Here is a 27,453-nt window from a genome sequence, read left to right on the forward strand (position 1 = left end):
AGTGTGTATTTGATGTAATAATGGATATTTGTTGTGTAGCAGTGTGTATTTGATGTAATAATGGATATTTGATATGCATAAGTGTGAATTTGTTGTGTAGCAGTGTGTATTTGATGTAATAATGAATATTTGACATGTAGCAGTGTGCATTTGTTGTGTAGCAGTGTGTATTTGATGTAATAATGGATATTTGATGTGTAGAAGTGTGTATTTGATGTGTAGAAGTGTGTATTTTATGTGTAGCAGTGTGTATTTGATGTAATAATGGATATTTGATGTGTAGCATTGTGAATTTGTTGTGTAGCAGTGTGTATTTGATGTAATAATGGATATTTTATGTGTAGAAGTGTGTATTTGATGTGTAGAAGTGTGTATTTTGTGTGTAGCAGTGTGTATTTGATGTAATAATGGATATTTGATGTGTGGAAGTGTGTATTTGTTGTGTAGCAGTGTGTATTTGATGTAATAATGGATATTTGATGTGTAGCAGTGTGAATTTGTTGTGTAGCAGTGTGTATTTGATGTAATAATGGATATTTGATGTGTAGCAGTGTGAATTTGTTGTGTAGCAGTGTGTATTTGATGTAATAATGGATATTTGATGTGTAGAAGTGTGTATTCGATGTGTAGAAGTGTGTATTTGATGTGTAGCAGTGGTATTTGATGTAATAATGGATATTTGATGAGTTGCATACGTGTTATCTTGTTTGTGTTGGCGTGCGTTCAAGGCAGTGACATTGAAGGCGCAGAATAAAAAGCAATACTAGGTGAGTCCAAGTAGTACAAGTACACATGGATTCCTGGGTGTGCGTGTTGCTCTGTGTTGTCTGCCTTCTGTCTCTGCTGGCTTGGAAGCTGAGCAGTACGAGTCGACGTGATGGAGGCGCACACAAGATCCCCCAGCTGCCATCACTTCCTGTCATCGGCAGCCTGCTGAGTCTCCAAAGTTGCCATCCTCCTCACGTGCTCTTCCAGAAGCTGCAGCACAAGTACGGCGACACGTACGCGCTCATGATGGGCTCGCAACGCGTCATCGTGGTCAACCAGCACCGCCACGCCAGGGAAGTCCTGCTCAAGAAGGGCAAGGTGTTTGCGGGGAGGGCCAGGACGGTGCGTACTTGTACTTCATTGTCTGTGTACTTGTACTTCATCGACAGTGTAATTGGACTTCATCGTCTCCATACGTCTGTGTACTTGCACTTCATCGTCTGTGTACTCATCGTCTGTGTACTTGCACTTCATCGTCTGTGTACTCATCGTCTGTGTACTTGCACTTCATCGTCTGAGTACTTGCACTTCATCGTCTGTGTACGCATCGTCTGTGTACTTGCACTTCATTGTCTGTGTACTTGCACTTCATCGTCTGTGTACTTGCACTTCATCGTCTGTGTACTTGCACTTCATCGTCTGTGTACTTGCACTTCATCGTCTGTGTACGCTTCGTCTGTGTACTTGCACTTCATCGTCTGTGTACTTGCACTTCATCGTCTGTGTACTTGCACTTCATCGTCTGTGTACTTGTACTTGTACTTCGTCTCTGTACTTGTGATTCATTGTCTGAAGTTGCGTACTGGTACTTCTTCGTCTGAAGATGCCTACTTGTACTTCTTTGTCTGAAGATGTGTACTTGTACTTCATCGTGTCCGTACTTGTACTTCATCGTGTCCGTACTTGTACTTCATCGTCTCTTTACTTGTACATCATCGTCTGAAGTTGCGTACTTGTACTTGATCGTCTACGTACTTGTACTTCATTGTCTCTTTACCTGTACTTCATCGTCAGTGTACTCGTGCAGTTGTGACTCATTGTCAGAAATTGTGTATTTGTACTTTGTCGTCTGAAGTTGTGTACTTGTACTTCTTTGTTTGAAGTTGTGTACTTGTACTTCATCGTTTGTGTACTTGTACTTCGTCTCTTGACTTGTACTTCACTATCGGTGTACTTGCACTTCATCGTCTCTGTACTTCATCGTCTGTGTACTTGTACTTCATCGTCTGTGTACTTGTACTTCATTGTCTGTGTACTTGTACTTCATCGTCTTTGTAATGTAATTGATCATTTGTGTACTTGTGCTTCATCGTCTGAAGATGCGTACTTGTACTTCGTCTGTGTACTTGTGCTTCATTGTCTCTGTACTTGTACTTCATCGTCTGTGTACTTGTGCCTCATCGTCTGTGTACTTGTACTTCATCGTCTGTGTACTTGTGCCTCATCGTCTGTGTACTTGTACTTCATCGTCTCTGTACTTGTACTTCATCTTCTCTGTACTTGTACTTCATCGTCTGTGTACTTGTACTTCGTCTGTGTACTTGTGTTTTATCGTCTTTGTAATGTAATTGATCATTTGTGTACTTGTGCTTCATCGTCTGAAGATGCGTACTTGTACTTCGTCTGTGTACTTGTGCTTCATCGTCTGTGTACTTGTGCTTCATCGTCTGTGTACTTGTGCTTCATCGTCTGTGTACTTGTGCGTCATCGTCTGTGTACTTGTGCTTCATCGTCTTTGTACTTGTGCTTCATCTTCTGTGTACTTGTGCTTCATCTTCTGTGTACTTGTGCTTCATCTTCTGTGTACTTGTGCTTCATCTTCTGTGTACTTGTACTTTATCTTCTGTGTACTTGTACTTTATCTTCTGTGTACTTGTACTTTATCTTCTGTGTACTTGTACTTCATCTTCGGTGTACTTGTACTTCATCTTCTGTGCACTTGTACTTCGTCTTCTGTGCACTTGTACTTCGTCTTCTGTGTACTTGTACTTCATCTTCTGTGTACTTGTACTTCATCTTCTGTGCAGTTGTACTTCATCTTCTGTGCAGTTGTACTTCATCTTCTGTGCACTTGTACTTCATCTTCTGTGTACTTGTACTTCATCTTCTGTGTACTTGTACTCCATCTTCTGTGCACTTGTACTTCATCTTCTGTGTACTTGTACTTCATCTTCTGTGTACTTGTACTCCATCTTCTGTGTACTTGTGCTTCATTGTCTCTGTACTTGTACTTCATTGTCTCTGTACTTGTACTTTGTCATGTGCGTATACTTGTACTTTGTCATGTGCGTATACTTGTACTTCATCATGTGAAGATGCGTGCTTGTAGTTCATCTGTGTACTTGTAGTTCATCTCTGTACTTGTAGTTCATCTCTGAACTTGTACTTCGTCATATAAAGATGCATATACTTGTACTTTATCATGTGAAGATGCATATACTTGTACTTCATCATGTGAAGATGTGTGTACTTGTATTTCCTCATGTGAAGATGCGTGTACTTGTACTTCATCATGTGAAGATGCGTGTACTTGTACTTCATCATGTGAAAATGCGTGTATTTGTATTTCCTCATGTGACGATGCGTGTACTTGTATTTCATCATGTGAAAATGCGTGTACTTGAACCTCATCATGTGAAGATGATGTTCATGTGTAATGAAGGTGACCACGGACGTCCTGACCAGAGACGGTAAGGACATTGCTTTTGGAGACTACAGCGCCACCTGGAAGTTCCACAGGAAGGTGGTCCATGGAGCTCTCTGCATGTTTGGACAAGGTTCTGCTTCCATCGAGAAGATCAGTGAGTAACTACATCGATAACACATACATATGTATGATTACATACACGTATGCATGTAAACATATATTGTGTGTGTACATATACATATATATAAATACATATATATACATATATACACACATATATACATATATATATATATATATACAAATACATATGTACATATGTATTTGTATATACATATATGTATATACATATATATACACATACATACAGAGATATATATATATATATATATATATATATATATATATATATATATATATACATACATATATACACACATATATATATATATATATATATATATATATACACACACATATATATACAGTATATACATACATACATATACATATATGTGTATACATATATATATATATATATATATACATACATATATATATATATATACACACACACACGTGTGCATACATATGCATATACACACACACACATGTATGTGTATATATATGCATATACACACACACACACACACACACACACACACACACACACACACACACACACACACACACACACAGTATGTGTGTATATATATGCATATACACAAGCACACGTGTATATATATATATATGCATATACGCACGCACACATATATGTGTATATATATGCATATATATGTGTGTGTGTGTGTATGTATATATATATATATATACACATATATATACATTCATATATATATACACACATATATATATATATATACATATATATATATATATATACATATATACACACATACATATATATACACATACACACACACACGTATATATATATATACACATACGTGTATAATATATATATATATATATATATATATACACGTGTGTGTATGTGTATATATATACACGTGTGTGTGTGTGTGTGTGTGTGTGTGTGTGTGTGTGTGTGTGTGTGTGTGTGTGTGTGTGTGTGTGTGTGTGTGTGTGTGTGTGTGTGTGTGTATGTATGTCCATCCATCCATCCATTTTCTACCGCTTATTCCCTTCGGGGTCGCGGGGGCCACTGGAGCCTATCTCAGCTACAATCGGGCGGAAGGCGGGGTACACCCTGGACAACTTGGATACTTGGTAAACATTTGTTGTGTTAGTGTACAATAGTACATATTTGTTGTGTATATTTTGAGTAAAAATTGTTATGTACATAGTAATTAAATACTGGTTGTGTGCATAGTGAGTAAGTATTTGTTGTGCTAGTGTACATCGTAAATATTTGTTGGTTATATCAATCAAAAATTGTTATGTACATAGTAATTAAATATTTGTTGTGTGGATAGTTAATAAATATTTGTTGTGATAGCATTCATTGTAAATATTTGTTGTGTACATAATGAGTCAAATATTTGTTGTGTTTGTGTACAAAGTAAATATTTGTTGTGTACATACTAGTGACAAAATATGTTTTGTGTTAGTGTACATTGTAAATATTTGTTGTGCGCATAGTGAGTTTGTTGTGTACCAAAATGATAAATATTGGTACACAACATTTGTTGTTATTTGTTGTTAGTGTACATAGTAAATATTTGTTGTTTATATAGTGAGCAAAAATTGTGTACATAGTAAGTAAATATTTGTTGTGTTAGTGTACATAGGAAATATTTGTTGTGTACATACTTGTGAGGAAATATTTGTTGTCTTAGAGTATACAGTAAATATTTTTGTGTACATAGTGAGTTTGTTGTATCCAAAAATAGTAAATATTTGTTGCGTTAGTGTACATAGTAGGGTTGTCCCGATACCAATATTTTGGTACCGGTGCTAAAAGGTATTTTGACACTTTTGATAGTATCGATTTTGTGATAATAAAAAATATTGACAAATTCATTGTAGTATTGACTTTGTACTTGTACTTGGTATCGTTAAAGCCATTGTCTGTGTCGATCCTCATTGCATTGGTTTACATTCAGGAGTGCTAGCATGCTGTTCGCATTTAGCTATCGTCTCCTCCTATGGTGTGTAGTGAAGCATGTTTAGCTATTCCTCGTCATGCAGGGATGATACTTGTGAGAAACTTACTTTATTTGTCGCCATGGAGACGAGGATTAGTGATTTAGAAGTAGCTAAAACACTTCAAGTGTATATAGCTTCAACTTTATACTTTGTTTTTAAGCCAAAATGCGTCCATTCTCCCTTTTCTATCCCCACATTGTTTCTGCTTGTAAGTGCTCTTTGCGTGTGTATTGCCTAATACGTGCGTCTGCTCGTATTACTATCAGCGTAATGTATTTTTGTATTTTTCAGAAGCCGTATAGTACCGTTTTTTATTCATTAGTACCGCGGTACAACCCTAGTACATAGTAAATATTTTATTTTATATAGTGAGCAAAAATGGTTGTGTACATAGTAAGTAAATATTTGTTGTGTTAGTGTACATAGTAAATATTTGTTGTGTACAAACTTTGCAAATATCTGTAGTGTACATATTGAGTAAATATTTGTTGTGTACATAATATGCAAATATTTGCAGTGTACATGAGTAAATATTTTTTGTATGCAAAGTTAGTAAATATTTGTGTTAGTGTACATAGTATTTGTTGTGTACAACGTTAGTAAATTTTTCTTGTGTGCAAAGTTAATAAATATTTGTTGTGTTACTATAAATAGTAAATATTTGGTGTGTGCAAAGTTAGTAAATATTTGTTGTGTACAATGTAAATTTTTTCTTGTGTGCAAGGTTAGTAAATATTAGTTGTGTTACTATAAATAGTAAACAATTGGTGCGTGCAAAGTTAGTAAATATTTGTGTTAGTGTACATAGTAAATATTTGTTGTGTACATCTTTAGTACATTTTTCTTGTGTGCAAAGTTAGTAAATATTTGTTGTGTACAATGTTGGTATTATTTTCTTGTGTGCAAATTTAGTAAATATTTGTTGTGTTACTATAAATAGTAAATATCTGGTGTGTGCAAAGTCAGTAAACGTTTGTGTTAGTGTACATAGTAAATATTTGTTGTGTAAATCGTTAGTACATTTTTCTTGTGTGCAAAGTTAGTAAATATTTGTTGTGTTACTATAAATAGTAAATATTTGGTGTGTGCAAAGTCTGTAGATATTTGGTGTGTGCAAAGTTAGTAAATATTTGTTGTGTACAATGTTAGTATTTTTTCTTGTGTGCAAAGTTAGTAAATATTTGTTGTGTTACTATAAATAGTAAATATTTGGTGTGTGCAAAGTTAGTAAATATTTGTTGTGTACAATGTTGGTATTTTTTTCTTGTGTGCAAAGTTAGTAAATATTTGTTGTGTTACTATAAACAGTAAATATTTGGTGTGTGCAAAGTCAGTAAACATTTGTGTTAGTGTACATAGTAAATATTTGTTGTGTACAACGTTAGGGCATTTTTCTTGTGTACAAAGTTAGTAAATATTTGTTGTGTTACTATAAATAGTAAATATTTGGTGTGTGCAAAGTTAGTAAATATTTGTTGTGTTACTATAAATAGTAAATATTTGGTGTGTGCAAAGTTAGTAAATATTTGTTTTGTACAAGGTTAGCAATTTTTTCTTGTGTGCAAAGTTAGTAAATATTTCTTGTTACTACAAATAGTAAATATGTGGTGTGTGCAAAGTCAGTAAATATTTGTGTTAGTGTACATAGTAAATATTTTTTGTGTACAACGTTAGGGCATTTTTCTTGCGTGCAAAGTTAGTAAATATTTGTTGTGTTACTATAAATAGTAAATATTTGGTGTGTGCAAGGTCAGTAAATATTTGTGTTAGTGTACATAGTAAATATTTGTTGTGTACAACGTTACGGCATTTTTCTTGTGTGCAAAGTTTGTAAATATTTGTTGTTGCTATAAATAGTAAATATTTGGTGTGTGCACAGTTAGTAAATATTTGTTGTGTACAATGTTAGCAATTTTTTCTTGTGTGCAAAGTTAGTAAATATTTCTTGTTACTACAAATAGTAAATATGTGGTGTGTGCAAAGTCAGTAAATATTTGTGTTAGTGTACATAGTAAATATTTGTTGTGTACAACGTTAGGGCATTTTTCTTGTGTGCAAAGTTAGTAAATATTTGTTGTGTTACCATAAATAGTAAATATTTGGTGTGTGCAAAGTCAGTAAATATTTCTGTTAGTGTACATAGTAAATATTTGTTGTGTGCAACGTTAGGGCATTTTTCTTGTGTGCAAAGTTTGTAAATATTTGTTGTTACTATAAATAGTAAATATTTGGTGTGTGCAAAGTTAGTAAATATTTGTTGTGTACAATGTTAGTGCATTTTTCTTGTGGGCAAAGTTAGTAAATATTTGTTGTGTTTTACTATATAGTAAATATTTGGTGTGTGCAAAGTTAGTAAATATTTGTTGTGTGCATACTGCGTATGTATTTGTTGTGTACATAGTGAATAAATATTTATTGTGTACACATGTAGCAAAATATGTATAGTGTTGTGTACATAGCAAATATTTGTTGTATGTGTTATTGTCCTAAATGAATCATTTGTAAACGTGAAAAAGTAATTATTAGCGATGGTTAGTGTACAAGTACAGTGAGTGCAGAATGGGATGTTTAGTAGTAATATATATACATATATATACATATAGTAGTACTGTATTTGACATGTGTTGTAACCTTCAATGTCTCCTTCAGTCTGCACGCAGGCACAGTCCCTTTGCTGCCTCCTCTCAGAGAAAGCTGAGGCATCCGTGGACTTTTGCCCCGAGCTGACGTGCGCCGTCACCAACGTGGTTTGTTCTCTGTGCTTCAACGACACGTACCGCAGAGGAGACCCCGAGTTCGAGACCATGCTTCATTACAGCAAGGGCATCGTGGACACCGTCGCCAAGGACAGCCTGGTGGACATCTTCCCTTGGTTGCAGGTAATCAGCGCGTGGGGGAGGCTACCTATTGTGGAGAGACATAGATATGTTTGGAAAGTGACTTTTGAATATTCAAATCCCTCAGGGCAGCATGCTTGCATTTGTGTTGCCATGGCAACTTACAGTCGTGGTCAAACTCTTAGTTTTTTGTGATAGAGTGATTGGAGCACATACTTGTTGGTCACAAAAAACATTCATGAAGTTTGGTTCTTTTATGAATTTATTATGGGTCTACTGAAAATGTGAGCAAATCTGCTGGGTCAAAAGTATACATACAGCAATGTTAATATTTGCTTACATGTCCCTTGGCAAGTTTCACTGCAATAAGGCACTTTTGGTAGCCATCCACAAGCTTCTGGTTAAATTTTTGACCACTACTCTTGACAAAATCGGTGCAGTTCAGCTAAATTTGTTGGTTTCCTGACATGGACTTGTTTCTTCAGCATTGTCCACACGTTTAAGTTAGGAGTGATGTTAAAAGGAAAGGCCATGTAACATAGTGGTAAAAATGCCACTGTGCCAACTTTTTTGCAATGTGTTGCTGCCATTAAATTCTAAGTTAATGATTATTTGCAACAAAAAAAAACAAGTTTCTCAGTTTGAACATTAAATATCTTGTCTTTGCAGTCTATTCAATTGAATATAAGTTGAAAAGGATTTGCAAATCATTGTATTCTGTTTTTATTTACGAATTACACAACGTGCCAACTTCACTGGTTTTGGGTTTTGTACATGTCCTTTAAAATTGACTTTGAAACAACGTTGCAAAATAGTTGTATTCGTAGACAACGTTGGATCCACATTGTTGGTTGGGAAATGACCAAAATTCAACCGTCAAATCAATGTCACAACCTGACGTTGAATAAACGTCGTCAAAAAGCATGTTTCAACGTTCTGTTTGAGTTGCTCAACGTCAGGACCGAAGTCAACAAGTTCTCAACGTTGTTTTAATGTATTGTTCCTGCTGGGGACACGTAGTTGATATCAATAAAAAATGGATTCGTATAAACTATTTTTTTTTTAATTCTTTGTCGGAAGAAACCGGAAGTTGCGAAGCAAGGTTGGTCGCAGGAAGTGATCACTGATCAAAAGTCATTGACTCAAAATTCTACACACAATACCCCATAATGACAATGTGAAAAGGATTTTTTTTTTTTTCAAATTGGGAAATGTATTAAAAATTAAAAACTAAAGAAAATCGTATTTACATAAGTATTCAGACCCTTTATTCAATACTTTATTGATGCAGCAATTACAGCCTCAAGTCTTTTTGAATAAGATGCCAGAAGCCACAAAGCTCAAACTTCACATCCAACCTGATGGAGTTTGAGAGGCGGTGCGAAGAGGAATGGGCAAGGCTGTGAAAACTTACACTATATTGCCAAAAGTATTTGGCCACCTGCCTTTACTAACATGTGAACTTGAAGTGCCATTCCATGGAATTGTCCAAAATGTTTTGGTATCCTGGAGCATTCAAAGTGTGTCTAAGTGCTTGATTTTATACACCGGGCCAAGTGATTCTCATCATTTGGATAGGTGGCCAAATACTTTTGGCAATATAGTGTATGTACATGTGATTTTGTTATTGTATTTATTTTTTAAACATTTGCAAAACTTAAAAAAAAAAAAAAACTTTCACATTGTCATTCTTTGGTATTGTGTGTAGAATTTTGAGGACAAAAATTAAAGTATTTCATTTTGGAATAAGGCTGTAACATAACAAAATGTGGAAAAAGTGACGCGCTGTGAATACTTTCCGGATGCACTGTTCCTTTTACAAAGGCACTTTAATAGCGAGGAGTGCTTTGATAATTGTTCATTCAAGACAACATTTAATACTTTTCAACATCTGATTTTGCAGATTTTCCCCAATTCCGACCTGCAGCTCCTGAAACAATGTGTTTCTATTCGAGACCAACTTCTATGGAGGAAATATGAAGAACACAAGGTATAGTAGTAGTACAATAAGTACAGAGTACATCTTTGTACACATCCAGGCTCATTAAGCTGAAATTTATTTGGAGGTCCTCCTCCCCCCAATACAACATATTTTCACACTTTTTCCATTTACCGTATTTTTCGGACCGTACAGACCACAGCTGGGGAACAGATATTTTTTGGCGGACCCCCATCTGGCCCATTGTTGGGCCGCAAGCGCACTCTCAAGGAACACAGCGGTAACCAGTTGTAATACATTTTCCCACCACTTGTGGCAGTAATGACAATATCAAACAAAAATGATGACAAAAGTGGTGAAGCTGTATCTTCATTTGCACTTTAATTTTATTGGAGACATATACTATCATTATTATTAATTTAGTTAGAACAATTAGCACTGTGTAATTGTATGTAAATGTATTTTTATTAAGTTTTTATGAGTCCCTGCTTTTACAGTAAATTTGATTATTATTTATTTTTGTAATCAACCTGACCTAAGCCTTGATAATAATCTTTGTGATTACCATAAGTTTTTTTTTAATCATTTGACAAAGTTTATCATGTTAAAATGTAAGTAAGTTGCATATAATTAGAGTAGGATTGAAATTAAGACTCAAGAGTAAAATTAATAATTCACTGTTAATATCTGAGTGGGCCCTGGGCTACTCTGTAGTAGGGAAGTTGGCCCCCGGGGTCAAAACGGTTAAGAAATGCCTGATCTAGACCCCCGAAAAAGCGTGTAATTTAACTTACATTTAATTTATCGTAAGTTATTTTTGTTTTGGTATGACCGTGTCCCTGAAGGTGTGCTAAGATGAGTTTGGAGCCATGAACTCAAGCCCACTCAACACATTTCTAACCTTCTACCAGTGTCGGTTTATTTTTACAGGAACAAGATGTGATAGACTTAGATAAATACAGGACTGCAGTAGTTATAATCATAATAAAACAACTTAATAGGATTTAAGTAGAGTCGTGGTCAAAAGTTCATATACACTTGTAAAGAACATAATGTCATGGCTGTCTTGAGTTTCCAATCATTTCTACAACTCTTATTTTTTTGTGATAGAGTGATTGGAACACATACTTGTTGGTCACAAAAAACATTCATGAAGTTTGGTTCTTTTATGAATTTATTATGAGTCTACTGAAAATGTGACCAAACCTGCTGGGTCAAAAGTATACAACATATTGCTGGGTACTGCGCCCAAAAACCTGAATTTTTGTTTCATCTGACATCACATGGACAAAGATAAGACCTTCTGGAGGAAAGTTCTGTGGTCAGATGAAACAAAAATTGAGCTGTTTGGCCACAATACCCAGCAATATGTTTGGAGGAGAAAAGGTGAGGCCTTTAATCCCAGGAACACCACACCTACCGTCACGCATGGTGGTGGTAGTATTATGTTTTGGGCCTGTTTTGCTGCCAATGGAACTGGTGCTTTACAGAGAATAAATGGGACAGTGAAAAAGGAGGATTACCTCCAAATTCTTCAGGACAACCTCAAATCATCAGCCCGGATGTTGGGTCTTGGGCGCAGTCGGGTGGTTCCAAAAGGACAATGACCCCAAAAACACGTCAAAAGTGGTAAAGGAATGGCTAAATCAGGCTAGAATTAAGGTTTTAGAATGGCCTTCCCAAAGTCCTGACTTAAACGTGTGGACAATGCTGAAGAAACAAGTCCATGTCAGAAAACCAACAAATTTAGCTGAACTGCACCAATTTTATCAAGAGGAGTGGTCAAAAATTCAAGCAGAAGCTTGTGGATGGCTACCAAACGCGCCTTATTGCAGTGAAACTTGCCAAGGGACATGTAAGCAAATATTAACATTGCTGTATGTATACTTTTGACCCAGCAGATTTGCTCACATTTTCAGTAGACCCATAATAAATTCATAAAAGAACCAAACTTCATGAATGTTTTTTGTGACCAACAAGTATGTGCTCCAATCACTCTATCACAAAATAATAAGAGTTGTAAAAATGATTGGAAACTCAAGACAGCCATGACATTATGTTCTTTACAAGTGTATGTCAACTTTTGACCACGACTGTATGTGGTGCAACTCCCAGGCAGACTACAGCGATCATCTGCAGAGAGACCTGGTGGATGCTCTACTGAGAGCCAAGCGCAGTGCCGAGAACAACAACACGGCAGAAATCAGTGCAGACAGCGTGGACCTCAGTGATGACCACATCCTGATGACAGTGGGGGACATCTTTGGAGCGGGTGTGGAAACCACCGTCACTGTGCTCCAGTGGGCCATCATCTACCTCATCCATCATCCTGAGGTACGGTCCTCAGAACAATGTGTGGGGTTTTTATGCAAATGTGAGGCAGGTGGCTTAAGAAAAATAAGGAAAAGTCTAATTTAGGGCTGAAAAAAACAAAACAAACATTTTTAGGCCATCTTCATGCAACCAGAAGGAGCTTTTCTAACCTATAACCTAGTTTTAAAAAGTGTTATTATAATTATTATACTGAATAACACACTGCAAGAATCGGTTTGAATCGAGAATCGTGTTGAATCGAGAATCGATTCCAAATTGAAAAGTCTCCCCAGGACTTCAATTGTTAGGTGCCCAATTTATTCATACCCCTACTTTTGGAAGTGATAAAGCTGGGTGGCTTCTGGCGGTTTTCTGTGTGTTGGTACTCGTAGAGCAGTGGTTCTCAAACTTTTTTCATCAAGCACCACCATAATGGCCAACATTAAAATACAGTAGCATTGTAGGCCTAAATATCCATTAAAAACAAGGCAGCGGTTTATATTTTGGCCACTGTAACATTACACACAGTTTGAACAGTAACACTGTGTTTGAATATTTAGTTAAGTGATTTTTTTTGGCATACCACAAGATGGAGCCCACATACCACAGTTTGAGAATCCCTGTCGTAGAGTAACTACATTACCCAGAAGTCGTAGCTGTAGAGCAGAAACGGAAGAAAAGAAAAAAGTATTAGTGGAGATACGAGAGAGTATGAATAATCATGCAGAGTTACAAATAAAAAGAGTTGTGTTGCTGAAAGCTGCTGTTCCTGTGATGGTGAAACAAACGACAAACATAACATTCTGCGCGCAATTGTATGCACGCTCTCTAGGCTTGTGGAGGCGGATCTTCCCTCATACTTCATCTTTCTGCTTTAATTTGATTACTGAATAAGCGCGCAACACAAATACATACTCATCTGTTTTACTTGTAATGCATACCTTTCGAAGTTAAACAATTTGGCACCACAAAAAATGTGTGTTCCTGCCAACAAGACATGGAGATAGTAACAAATATGTGTGTTTATGTCAACAACATGTGTGCATAGAGATAGTAACAAATACAAAGGATCTCAGCACAGATCTGAAAAAACAAATTGTTGACTTGAACAAGTCAGGAAAGTCACTTGGAGCCATTTCAAAGCAGCTCAAAGGTCCCAGGAGCAACTGTGCAGACATATGTTCGTAAGTATAAAGTGCATGGCACAGTTTTGTCACTGCCACGATCAGGAAGAAAACGCAAGCTATCACCTGCTGCTGAGAGAAAATTGGTCAGGATGATCAAGAGTCAACCGAGAACCACCAAAAAGCAGGTCTGCAATGAATTGGAAGCTGCTGGAACACAGACGTCATTGTCCACAGTCAAGCGTGTTTTGCATCGTCATGGACAGAGGCTACCATGCAAGAAGGAAGCCCTTGCTTCAGAAGCAACGCCTTAAGGCTCGTCTAAAGTTTGCTGCTGATCACATGGACAAAGATAAGACCTTCTGGAGGAAAGTTCTGTGGTCAGAGGAAACAAAAATTGAGCTGTTTGGCCACAATACCCAGCAATATGTTTGGAGGAGAAAAGGTGAGGCCTTTAATCCCAGGAACACCATCCCTACCGTCAAGCATGGTAATGGTAGTATTATGCTCTGGGCCTGTTTTGCTGCCAATGGAACTGGTGCTTTACAGAGAGTAAATGGGACAATGAAAGAGGAGAATTACCTCCAAATTCTTCAGGACAACCTAAAATCATCAGCCCGGAGGTTGGGTGTTGGGCGCAGTTGGGTGTTCCAACAGGACAATCCAATCCAATTCACTTTATTTATATAGCACATTTAAACAACACAATGTTTCCAAAGTGCTGCACAACAATATTAAAAACAATTAAAAACAATATAAAATAAATATGATTAAAAACTATTTTAAAGGGTAAAACCAATTAAAACAGTAAATAGAAATCAAAATTTAAAAAACACAGAGGACAACAGAGGACCACACAACTCACGTAGTGTTAAAAGTGAGAATAAAGTGAGAGAATAAAAGTGGGTCTTAAGACGAGACTTAAAACACTCCACTGTCGGAGCAAATCGAACATGGAGGACACAATGACCCTAAACCAACAAATTTAGCTGAACAGCACCAATTTTGTCAAGAGGAGTGGTCAAAAATTCAAGCAGAAGCTTGTGGATGGCTACCAAAAGCGCCTTATTGCAGTGAAACTTGCCAAGGGACATGTAAGCAAATATTAACATTGCTGTATGTATACTTTTGCTCACATTTTCAGTAGACCCATAATAAATTCATAAAAGAACCAGACTTCATGAATGTTTTTTGTGACCAACAAGTATGTGCTCCAATCACTCTCACAAAAAATAAAAGTTGTAGAAATTATTGGAAACTCAAGAAAGCCATGACATTATGTTCTTTACAAGGGAATGTAAACTTTTGACCATGACTGTATGTGTGTTTATGTCAACAACATGTATGTATGGAGATAGTAACAAATATGTGTTTATGTCAACAACACGTGTGCATGGAGATAGTAACAAATGTGTGTTTATGTCAACAACACGTGTGCATGGAGATAGTAACAAATGTGTGTTTATGTCAACAACACCCGTGCATGGAGATAGTAACAAATATATGTGTTCAGGTACAAGCTCGCATCCAGGAGGAGCTGGACAGCAAGGTAGGAGAAGGGCGGAGCCCTCACCTTAGTGACAGAGGTAGTCTGCCTTACCTGGAGGCCACCATCAAGGAGGTGTTGCGGATACGTCCTGTGGCGCCTCTCCTCATCCCCCATGTGGCGCTCTGTGACACCAGGTACTTTTCTTGTCAAATCAACATTGTCCTGTCAACGCACAATCACAGCATGAATTTTAAAGGGAAGAATTAAACTACTGCCGATTTAAGTAATCTGTGTCTAAACTAGGGTTGTACGGTATACCCGTATTAGTATGGTACTGCGATACTAATGAATCATATTCGGTACTATACCGCCTCTGAAAAGTAACGGTGATTATGGTGATAACGAAGAATAAGTGATTATTACATTTTAACAGAAGTGTAGATAGAACATGTTAAAAGAGAAAGTAAGCAGATATTAACAGTAAATGAACAAGTAGATTAATAATTCATTTTCTACCACTTGTCCTTAATAATGTTGACAAAATAATAGAATGATAAATGACACAATATGTTACTACATATGTCAGCAGCTAATTTAGGAGCCTTTGTTTGCTTACTACTAAAAGACAAGTTGTCTTGTATGTTCACTATTTTATTTAAGGACAAACTTGCAATACAAAACATATGTTTAATGTACCCTAACATTTTTTGTTAAAATAAAGCCAATAATGCCAATTTGTGTGGTCCCCTTTAATTAAAAAAGTACCGAAAAGTATCGAAATAATTTTGGTACCCGTACCAAATTATTATATAGTCTAAAGTGGACTTTGTGGCCCGTGGGTTGGTTATAGACTAGCATCCCATTTTAAAAATACACTTACAAAAAATGTTGAAAAGAACAAAAATGTGTGAAGTAACATTTGAACCGATAAGGTATCTGAGAATCAACTTAATTTGTATTGTCTATTTCTAATTATACCATTTCATTTATTCCATATACCTTTCATATTCAGGTCTACACGCTAGTTTGTTACGCTTAATATTCTGCACGACAATAATGACGATAAATGAAAACCAAGGCAAACTTTTGCCGAAAATGTTTGTTAAAACTGAATTGTAGAAAAAGTTGTCTGCATGAAAACTGAGGTACTATTTACTGTATTTGTTTTGTGACTTTCAGCCTTGGGAATTTCAAAGTGCAAAAAGGAACGCGTGTCATCGTCAACCTGTGGTCTTTGCACCACGACGAGAAGGAATGGAAGCATCCCGAGCTCTTTGATCCCGGTGCGTACCCCGCCTCTCGCCCACAGCTACAGAGTGAAAAGATCAATTTACTGAACCTTCCAAAAGCATTCACACAAACACAAATCATAATGTTTGCATCCACATCTTTCAAACCATCCAAACGTTGCAGGCTTATCTTTTTCCAGATTCCAGAATACCCACTTTTGAATTTTGGGCTCACTCATATACATTTTCTTATATAAATAACTACTTAAATCTGTCTTTGTCACGACTTGGACTTTGGAGTGGTTTGTTTTCCCATGGTGCAAATGATTTGGACCGGACATGGCGTGAAGGTAAATACATATTTAATATTTTAACTCAAAAAGCTCAAAAAGGTATGAACCAAAGGCGCTCACAGCGGAGGTAAAAAAAAACTTGGCTATGAAAACAAAAGACTAGCACAAAGGCAATTAACTAAGAACACAAAACAAAAACACTTACTGTGGCATGGCATGAAGCATGAATAACAAGGGTGTGTAGAGGGTGATGTCGCCAGGAAGACAGCCTGTCAACTGGGAGCTTAAATAATAGTGACATGATTAGTGGCAGCAGGTGCGTGACGCAAAATGTGAAAACGTGAGACAGGTACGTGACATGAGGATGTGAACCAGGTGAAACTAATGGTTGCTATGGTGACAAAACAAACAAAAGTGCACAAAAAGTCCAAAAACAAATCCGAACATGACTAAAACAAAACATGATCACACAGACATGACAGTCTTTAATTTCAATTGTAAATACATAGGTACATGTGTTATTAAAAATCTCATTAATTTAGAACTATTGGCATACTTGCCAACCTTGAGACCTCCGATTTCGGGAGGTGGGGGGTGGGGAGGTGGGGGGCGTGGTCGGGGGTGTGGCGGGGGTGTGGTTGGGGGCGTGGTTAAGAGGGGAGGAGTATATTTACAGCTAGAATTCACCAAGTCAAGTATTTCATATATATATATATACTCAAGTATTTCATATATATATATATATATATATATATATATATATGAAATACTTGACTTTCAGTGAATTCTAGCTATATATATATATATATATATATATATATATATATATATATATATATATATATATATATATATATATATATATATATATATAGTATAGCAGTTGTGCACTGCACTCTCTAAAAGCCGTAGATGTTATTGTCACATATGCATGTACAGTAGATGGCAGTATTGTCCTGTTTAAGAGTGTCACAACATTGCTGTTTACGGCAGACGAACTGCTTTACGGTAGACAAAAACGTGACTGCTGTTGTTGTGTGTTGTTACCGCGCTGGGAGGATGTTAATGAAACTGCCTAACAATAAACCCACATAAGAAACCAAGAACTCGCCCTCGATCATTCTACAGTTATAACGTGATTGGGCAGGCAGGCTGTTTATATTGTGGGAAAGCGGATGTGAGAACAGGCTGGCCGCTGTGACACGTCACTCAGGTCCGCATGGAGCTGGAGGGGGCGTGGCCTCCAGCGCCGCCTGAATTTAGGGAGATTTTCGGGAGAAAATTTGTCCCGGGAGGTTTTCGGGAGAGGCGCTGAATTTCGGGAGTCTCCCGGAAAATCCGGGAGGGTTGGCAAGTATGACTATTGGGTACTATTAATTATTTTCTCCTCGGAGGACTACAAGCTTGTCGTGGTCAAGGAGCGTCCGTGTGAACGATCTCCAGAGATATTCTGGCAGGAGTTATGGCTTCTGTTAGGGTTATCCAAGTCAGACAAAGAGTGATATACTAGTCCTCCAGGTTGGGAGGTTGGGAACTGGGCTAACGACCTTGGTTTAAGAAAAGCCATATGTTACGGAAGCAGCAACGAATATAACCGAAACATCCTGGCGAGATGGGCTTCCAAAGTCATCAGTAGATGCATCTTTGAATGGCAGAGGTTAAAGCCGGAAGGAAGCCATTGACCGAAAATCAGAAGTTCTCAATGCCAAACGTATAACTATGATTGGATTTTGGAATGTGAGGACAATGTTTGAAACTGGGAAGCTAGAACAAGTTACATTAGAAATGAGACATTATCACATTGACATCCTTGGAATAAGCAGATGTAGATGGACAGGATCCAGAAAGATCATTACCAACAATGGAGAGACTGTCTTGTACTCCGGGGGAGATGACATCCTACACTACCAGGGAGCTGAAAAAAGATTAATGGAATGGAAACCTGTCAACAGCCGGCTGATCAAAATTAGGCTGAAGGGAAAGCAAAGAAACATCTCAATTCCCCAATGTTATGCTCCAACAAATGATAGTGATGAACTCAATAAAGATGACTCCAAGAACAGGTACAAGCTGAGCTAGGTGGCATTCCTGGACATGACATAAAAACTATAATGGGAGACTTGAACGCAAAAGGAGGAAATGACAACACAAACATTGACAGAGTAATGTGAAAACATGGTTGTGGAACCATGAGTGGCAATAGTGACAGGCCGAGTTAACTGTGTGCTGCCAATGATTTGACACTTCTCCCACACAAAAGTCCCCAAAAGCTAACTTGGATTTCACCGAATGCTGAGACGAAAACCAGATCGACCACATCATGATAAACGGTACCTGGAACCGGTCATTCCTTGCCGTCAAGGTGATGACGGCAGCGACCAATATCTTGCCGTAGCATCAGTTAGAGTGAAGCTAAGGCACCAAGAAAGCAGGAAGGAGACAGTTTGATGTTGCAAAACTGAAAGACCTTAGGGTTAGAAAAATGTTTGGGCTGTAACTGAAGAACAGGTTTCAAGCCTTCGCAGATCTTGATGAATCTCAGGAAATCAATGATATTCGGAACAGAACCAAGACCACATTCATTCAAATGAAATGAAAAGAAGGAAGGGACACTTGGGACACCATCAAGAAGTGAAAAGACAAAGGAAGAGGTTAATTTCACCACACCTAATGTGTGTGTGACTATCAGTGGTACTTTAACTTTAACTTATTGGTTGTATTACCCAACTCAGGACACTATTCACACCTCCAGTCTACTCTAACAGATAAAACCTTCTGCACGTCCACTGGACATTATCCCATGTCGGCTTTTCAAAAATGTTTTACACTCTATTGAGCCCTATATTGTCCATCTAGTAAATTCTTCCCTGAGGTGTTGTTTCCCAACCTCCTTGAAACATGCTGTGGTCCAGCCACTAATCAAAAAGAATAACCTCGACCCCAATATTTTATCACATTTTAGACCAATCTTGAAGTTGGCCTTTTTATCCAAGGTCCTAGACAAGGTTGTTTATGAGCAACTTTTTTCTTACCTTAACTCAAATGATATTGGGGAGAAATTTCAGTCTGGTTTTAAATCACAACATAGCACAGAAACTGCCCTTTTTTAAGAGTTTTTAATGACCTGTTCTTATATGTGGACTCAGGTCAATCTGCAGTCAGCATTATTCTAACTCGCCTTGAGTCTTGTGTGGGTATTAAGGGTACAGCTCTAAAATGGTTTCAGTCATTTTTGACCAGCATGAGTTTTACTGTAAACCTAGGCCAGGGGTCAGCAACGCAAAACGTTGAAAGAGCCGTATTGGACCAAAAAATACAAAAAACAGATCCGTCTGGAGCCGCAGAAAATTAAAAGCCTTCTTTCTATAAGTGATATAATGAAGTCAACACATGATATACGTGTCTATATTAGCTATGTCAGCCTACTATCAAAATCACTTTGTCGTTGACAGAAATGTTGAAATTTAATATTTATTCTACACATTTTTAGAACATTCGAAAACATTAGTAAATCAGAGGCTACTCAGACAGTGAGATAATTCCTGGAAATGACTGGCTTTTAATGGCCAAAGGTATAGATGTGTGAGTCCAAGTTAAAGGAAATTTCAGGCTGTCTTCCTTGAATGGATTTATAACAATCTATGCAAGCTGGGTTACGTTTGCAGTGGTCTGTAACAACATGGCACACAAACAACTATCAGAAATGCAGGCAATATTACATACAAATAACGTGTCATGAGAAATGTAAATATAAATTAAATACACAGAGGACATAGGATATTAAATGAGCTGAAATATACCTACAAACGAGGCGTAATGATGCAATATGTACATACAGCTAGCCTAAATAGCATGTTAGCATCGATTAGCTTGCAGTCATGGACTGCAAAAAATATGCCTGATTAGCACGCCAGCAAATTAATAAAATCAACAAAGCTCACCTTTGTGCATTCACGCACAGCATAAATTATTTGGTGGACAAAATGAGACAACGAAAAAGTGGCATAAAACACGTCTTTCTGTGGCAGCATCGGAGAAAGTTGTACATGTAAACAAACTACAATGAGTTCAAAGATCTCTGAAATTAGTAGCACAAAACGGTGCTTGCCAAATCCTCTCATCAGTGAAGCATGTTTGATATAAACAGTGGGATTTTTAACAAATAGGAAGGTTTGTGTCCTGTTTGTTCTCCTACAGAAAATATATTAAGAAATAAAATAAAATTTGTCTTTATTTTTTTCCATTTTTACACATCTCTGAAAGAGGTCCAGGGAGCCACGGGGGCTGGTTACTGACCCCCGACCTAGGCCAATACTCCTTTTTGGAGTCTGCCTTGAAGTTTGATGTATCCCAATGTTCAATTTTAGTACCTGTCCTCTTTTCTTGAAAATACCAAAATATAGGACACTGAAGTTTATACCGGCTAGATTAGCTAAATATTTTTTGCATTATAACGTTAGTATCCTTAAATGCTAACTGACATGCGTCAAGGACATTTAGCACTTTGGCCATCTTGCAAGGTGCAAGCGTGTGGTCTGCTAGCATGCTATCATTTGACTTATTTTCTAGATAGCACGCTAACAGTACAATGCTAACCATAGCATGCTTAGTTATTCTTGAAAATACCAAAATATAGTAGACTGAAGTTTATACCTGCTAAATTAGCTAAATAATTTTTGCATATTAACGTTAGTATCCTTCAATGCTAACTAACATGCGTCAAGGACATTTAGCACTTTGGCTATATTGCAAGGTGCAAGCGTGTGGCCTGCTAGCATGCTATCATTTGACTTATTTTCTAGATAGCACGCTAACAGTACAATGCTAACCATAGCATGCTTAGTTATTCTTGAAAATACCAAAATATAGTAGACTGAAGTTTATACCTGCTAAATTAGCTAAATAATTTTTGCATATTAACGTTAGTATCCTTAAATGCTAACTGACATGCGTCAAGGACATTTAGCACTTTGGCTATCTTGCAAGATGCGTGTGGCCTGCTACCATGCTATCATTTGACTTATTTTCTAGCTAGCACGCTAATAATACAATGCTAACCATAGCATGCTTACAGTTATTACTGAAAATACCAAAATATAGGACACTGAAGTTTATTCCGGCTAAATTAGCTAAATATTTTTTGCATTATAACGTTAGTATCCTTAAATGCTAACTGACATGCGTCAAGGACATTTAGCACTTTGGCTATCTTGCAAGGTGTGAGCGTGTGGCCTGCTACCATGCTATCATTTGACCTATTTTCTAGCTAGCATGCTAACAGTACAATGCTAACAATAGCATGCTTACAGTTATTAGTGAAAATACCAAAATATAGGACACTGAAGTTTATACCTGTTAAATTAGCTAAATATTTTTTGCATATTAACATTAGTATCCTTAAATGCTAACTGACATGCGTCAAGGACATTTAGCACTTTGGCTATCTTGCAAGATGCGAGCGTGTGGCCTGCTAGCATGCTATCATTTGACTTATTTTCTAGCTAGCACGCTAATAGTACAATGCTAACCATAGCATGCTTACAGTTAATAGTGAAAATACCAAAATATAGGACACTGAAGTTTATACCGGCTAAATTAGCTAAATATTTTTTGCATTATAACGTTAGTATCCTTAAATGCTAACTGACATGCATCAAGGACATTTAGCACTTTGGCCATCTTGCAAGGTGAGAGCGTGTGGCCTGCTAGCATGCTATCATTTGACCTATTTTCTAGCTAGCATGCTAACAGTACAATGCTAACAATAGCATGCTTACAGTTATTAGTGAAAATACCAAAATATAGGACACTGAAGTTTATACCTGTTAAATTAGCTAAATATTTTTTGCATATTAACATTAGTATCCTTAAATGCTAACTGACATGCGTCAAGGACATTTAGCACTTTGGCTATCTTGCAAGATGCGAGCGTGTGGCCTGCTAGCATGCTATCATTTGACTTATTTTCTAGCTAGCACGCTAATAGTACAATGCTAACCATAGCATGCTTACAGTTATTAGTGAAAATACCAAAATATAGGACACTGAAGTTTATACCGGCTAAATTAGCTAAATATTTTTTGCATTATAACGTTAGTATCCTTAAATGCCCACTGACATGCGTCAAGGACATTTAGCACTTTGGCCATCTTGCAAGGTGCGAGCGTGTGGCCTGCTAGCATGCTATCATTTGACTTAATTTCTAGCTAGCACGCTAATAGTACAATGCTAACTAGGGATGTCCGATAATATCGGACCGCCGATATAATCGGCCGATAAATGCTTTAAAAAGTAATATCGGAAATTATCGGTTTCCAAAAGTAAAATTTGTGACTTTCTAAAACGCCGCTGTGTACATGGACGCAGGAAGGTGTACAGAGCGCCAATTAATCCTCGAAGGCACTGCCTTTGCGTACTGGCCAAGTCACATAATATCTACGGCTTGACACACGCACTAGCGAATGCAAGCATACTTGATCAACAGCCATACAGGTCACACTGAGGGTGGCCGTATAAACAACTTTAACACTGTTACAAATATGCGCCACACTGTGAACCCACACCAAACAAGAATGACAAACACATTTCGGGAGAACATCCGCACCGTAACACAACAGAACAAATACCCAGAACCCCTTGCAGATGCTTGTTTTCATTCAGAAAAACCTCCCTCTCACACGTGATGACAAGGAGAAAAAGAATTAGCCCACTCTTTGAGCTTCATCTGTTGCACAGACTAATAGTCTGGACTGACTGAAGCTGTTTTATTTATGTTTTGTGCCGTTTTTCCCCATGCACTTTAAAGAATGGCTGTGTTTTCTACTAGTCTAGACTGAAGCAGTTTTATTAATGTTCATGCACTTTAAAGGATGGCTGTGTTATCTACTAGTCTAGACTGAAGCAGTTTTTTATTTTTGTGCCTTTCTTGTTTTTATTTGCACATTTTTGTTACTCATACGAATACGTTAAGAACAGGGCAGATTGAGCCCAGTTTATAGTATACTCTGGACTGAAGCTGTGTGCCTTCATTGTTTTTGTAGCTGTTGTTTTGAGGCATGTTTAAAAAAAAAAAAAATGCACTTTGTGAAAGTCAAAGTACAGTGTTTCCCATAGTTGTAGTGGGTATTAGGATTATCTCAGGGAGAGCATGTCCCAAATTCCAAGCTGCTGTTTTGAGGCATGTTAAAAAAATAATGCACTTTGTGACTTCAATAATAAATATGGCACTTTTTTCCATAACTTGAGTTAATTTATTTTGGAAAACCTTGTTACATTGTTTAATGCATCCAGCGGGGCATCACAACAAAATTAGGCATAATAATGTATTAATTCCACGACTGTATATATCGGTATCGGTTGATATCGGTATTGGTAATTAAGAGTTGGACAATATTGGAATATCGGATATCGGCAAAAAAAGCCATTATCGGACATCCCTAATGCTAGCCATAGCATGCTTACAGTTATTAGGAAATATACCAAAATATAGGACACTGAAGTTTATACCTGAGAAATTAACTAAAAAAAATTGTATATAAACGTTAGTATCCTTAAATGCTAATTGATATGCGTCAAGTACCAAAATGTACTACTCTGACGTGTGTACCTGAAAATTGTGTTTAAAATGCTAGCCTGCTAAAGTACCGAAATATGACTGAGGTGTAAACCTACAAATTAGCTTAAAAAGAAAAAAAGCTAACATACTAACGTTAGCATGCTAACCGATATCGTTCTTCAAGTAACACAAAAAGTAAGAAGCAGAAATACTTTAGCACTTTCAGTACTGCTAAGTGCACTCATGAATCTTGAATGCTAACTGCTAGAATGTTAGCAATTTTGTCGTTTTCTTTGATTCCAGCAGCTCGCCAGTGAAGTGTGAACAACGTAAAATGATCATTTAATCTCGTTTATATCGACTTTTTCCCACCGCAGGTCGATTCTTGAACGACGACGGCACGGGCGTGACCGCGCCGTCGTGCAGTTACCTGCCCTTTGGAGCCGGGGTCAGGGTGTGTCTCGGGGAGGCCTTGGCCAAGATGGAACTCTTCCTCTTCCTGTCCTGGATTCTGCAGTGCTTCACGCTTTCCACCCCGCCAGGTCAACCCCCGCCCCTGTTGGAGGGCAAGTTTGGCGTGGTCCTGCAGCCCGCCAAGTACAAGGTGACGGCCGTGCCCAGACCGAGCTGGAAGGCAAAGCGTCAGGCTTGTTAACTTCATGCCATCTTCTTACAAAACCATATCTAAGTCACGGTCTCTGACACTTTTTCATGGGAGAGTTACTTTTACAAACCTTAACAAGCTAAACAAACCCAATAATCTTGTTTTGTCAGAACATGAACAAAATGTTGCTATCCACAAATCACACTTTGCATGGAAACTACTTTGTTTATCCACCTCAGGGGTGCCCAAACTTCTTCCACTGGAAACCACACACTGACAAAACAAAGGATGCAGCGGCCATTTTGGTAGTCTTAAAAACCAGTACGATATATACAGTATATACCGTATTTTGCGGAGTATAAGTCGCACCTGCCGAAAATGCATAATAAAGAAGGAAAAAACATATATAAGTCGCACTGGAGTATAGGTCGCATTTTTGGGGGAAATGTATTTGATAAAACCCAACACCAAGAATAGACATTTGAAAGGCAATTTAAAATAAATAAAGACTAGTGAACAACAGGCTGAATAAGTGTACGTTATATGAGGCATAAATAACCAACTGAGAACGTGCCTGGTATGTTAACGTAACATATTATGGTAAGAGTCATTCAAATAACTATAACATATAGAACATGCTATACGTTTACCAAACAATCTGTCACTCCTAATCGCTAAATCCCATGAAATCTTATACGTCTAGTCTCTTACGTGAATGAGCTAAATAATATTATTTGATATTTTACGGTAATGCGTTAATAATTTCACACATAAGTCGCTCCTGAGTATAAGTCGCACCCCCGGCCAAACTATGAAAAAAACTGCGACTTATAGTCCGAAAAATACGGTATATATTTTTTTAAACTACAAAATGCAATTTCGGTAGAAATTTGGTGTGATTGCTGAAGAGCCAAAGCCGAACTGAAATGCTAACAGTTAGCACGCTGGACATATAGCGTCCGAAAAAAGATATAAGCTAAACAAGCTAAAAGATAGCATGCTAACAGTACAACGCTAACCTTAGCATTAGTGAAATACCAAAATATAGGACACTGATGTGTATAACTGCTAAATTAGCTAAATAAATCGAGCATGTTAATGTTAACATTCTAAAATGCTAACTAATATGCGTCGATTAACAAAATATATTACTCTGAAGTGTGCAATTTCGGTAGAAATTTGAAGAGCCAGCCAAAGCCGAACTGAAATGCTAACAGTTAGCACGCTGGACATATAGTGTCCGAAAAAAGATATGAGCTAAATAAGCTAAAAGATAGCATGCTAACAGTACAACGCTAACCTTAGCATTAGTGAAATACCAAAATATAGGACACTGATGTGTATAACTGCTAAATTAACTAAATAAATCGAGCATGTTAATATTAGCATTCTAATATGCGTCAAGTAAAAAAATATATTACTCTGAAGTGTGCAATTTCGGTAGAAATTTAAAGAGCCAAAGCCGAACTGAAATGCTAACAGTTAGCACGCTGGCCATATAGCGTCCAAAAAAAGATATAAGCTAAACAAGCTAAAAGATAGCATGCGAACAGTACAACGCTAACCTTAGCATTAGTGAAATACCAAAATATAGGACACTGATGTGTATAACTGCTAAATTAGCTAAATAAATCGAGCATGTTAATGTTAACATTCTAAAATGCTAACTAATATGCGTCGATTAACAAAATATATTACTCTGAAGTGTGCAATTTCGGTAGAAATTTGAAGAGCCAGCCAAAGCCGAACTGAAATGCTAACAGTTAGCACGCTGGACATATAGTGTCCGAAAAAAGATATGAGCTAAATAAGCTAAAAGATAGCATGCTAACAGTACAACGCTAACCTTAGCATTAGTGAAATACCAAAATATAGGACACTAATGTGTATAACTGCTAAATTAACTAAATAAATCGAGCATGTTAATGTTAGCATTCTAATATGCGTCAAGTAACAAAATATATTACTCTGAAGTGTGCAATTTCGGTAGAAATTTAAAGAGCCAAAGCCGAACTGAAATGCTAACAGTTAGCACGCTGGCCGTATAGCGTCCCCCCCCCCCCCCCCCAAAAAAAAGAACAAAATAAGCTAAAAGCTAGCATGCTAACAGTACGACGCTAACCTTAGCATTAGTGAAATACCAAAATATAGGACACTGATGTGTATAACTGCTAAATTAACTAAATAAATCGAGCATGTTAATGTTAGCATTCTAAAATGCTAACTAATATGCATCAAGTTACAAAATATATTACTCTGATGTGTGCAATTTCGGTAGAAATTTGAAGAGCCAAAGCCAAACTGAAATGCTAACAGTTAGCACGCTGGCCGTATAGCGTCCAAAAGAAGATATGAGCAAAATAAGCTAAAAGCTAGCATGCTAACAGTATATTGCTAACCTTAGCATTAGTGAAATACCAAAATATACTGACGTGTATAACTGCTAAATTAGCTAAATAAATCGAGCATGTTAATGTTAACATTCTAAAATGCTAACTAATACGCGTCAAGTAACAAAATATATT

At 37.1% G+C, this 27,453-nt stretch overlaps 1 protein-coding gene across 1 annotated transcript; it reads left to right on the plus strand.

Moving 5' to 3' along the window:
• Positions 1-775: 775 nt before the first annotated feature.
• On the plus strand, positions 776-26,991 carry cyp17a1 (cytochrome P450, family 17, subfamily A, polypeptide 1). Its single transcript, XM_061982880.2, has 8 exons — positions 776-1,110; positions 3,431-3,569; positions 8,195-8,424; positions 10,286-10,372; positions 12,437-12,655; positions 15,272-15,441; positions 16,427-16,530; positions 24,702-26,991. Exons 1-8 carry the CDS (start codon positions 793-795, stop codon positions 24,977-24,979), a joined length of 1,545 nt encoding a protein of 514 aa, XP_061838864.1. The 5' UTR covers positions 776-792; the 3' UTR covers positions 24,980-26,991.
• Positions 26,992-27,453: the final 462 nt, after the last annotated feature.

Source organism: Nerophis lumbriciformis, linkage group LG21, assembly GCF_033978685.3.
Source record: "Nerophis lumbriciformis linkage group LG21, RoL_Nlum_v2.1, whole genome shotgun sequence".
Classification (NCBI taxonomy): Eukaryota; Metazoa; Chordata; class Actinopteri; order Syngnathiformes; family Syngnathidae; genus Nerophis; species Nerophis lumbriciformis.

Excerpts from the sequence above, each read along its gene's own strand:
- cyp17a1 (XM_061982880.2), top strand. The coding sequence starts at position 793 with ATGGATTCCTGGGTGTGCGTGTTGCTCTGTGTTGTCTGCCTTCTGTCT. Across the intron at positions 1,111-3,430 it reads TTGCGGGGAGGGCCAGGACG|GTGACCACGGACGTCCTGAC; the intron begins GTGCGTACTTGT and ends TGTGTAATGAAG. Across the intron at positions 15,442-16,426 it reads GTGGCGCTCTGTGACACCAG|CCTTGGGAATTTCAAAGTGC; the intron begins GTACTTTTCTTG and ends TGTGACTTTCAG.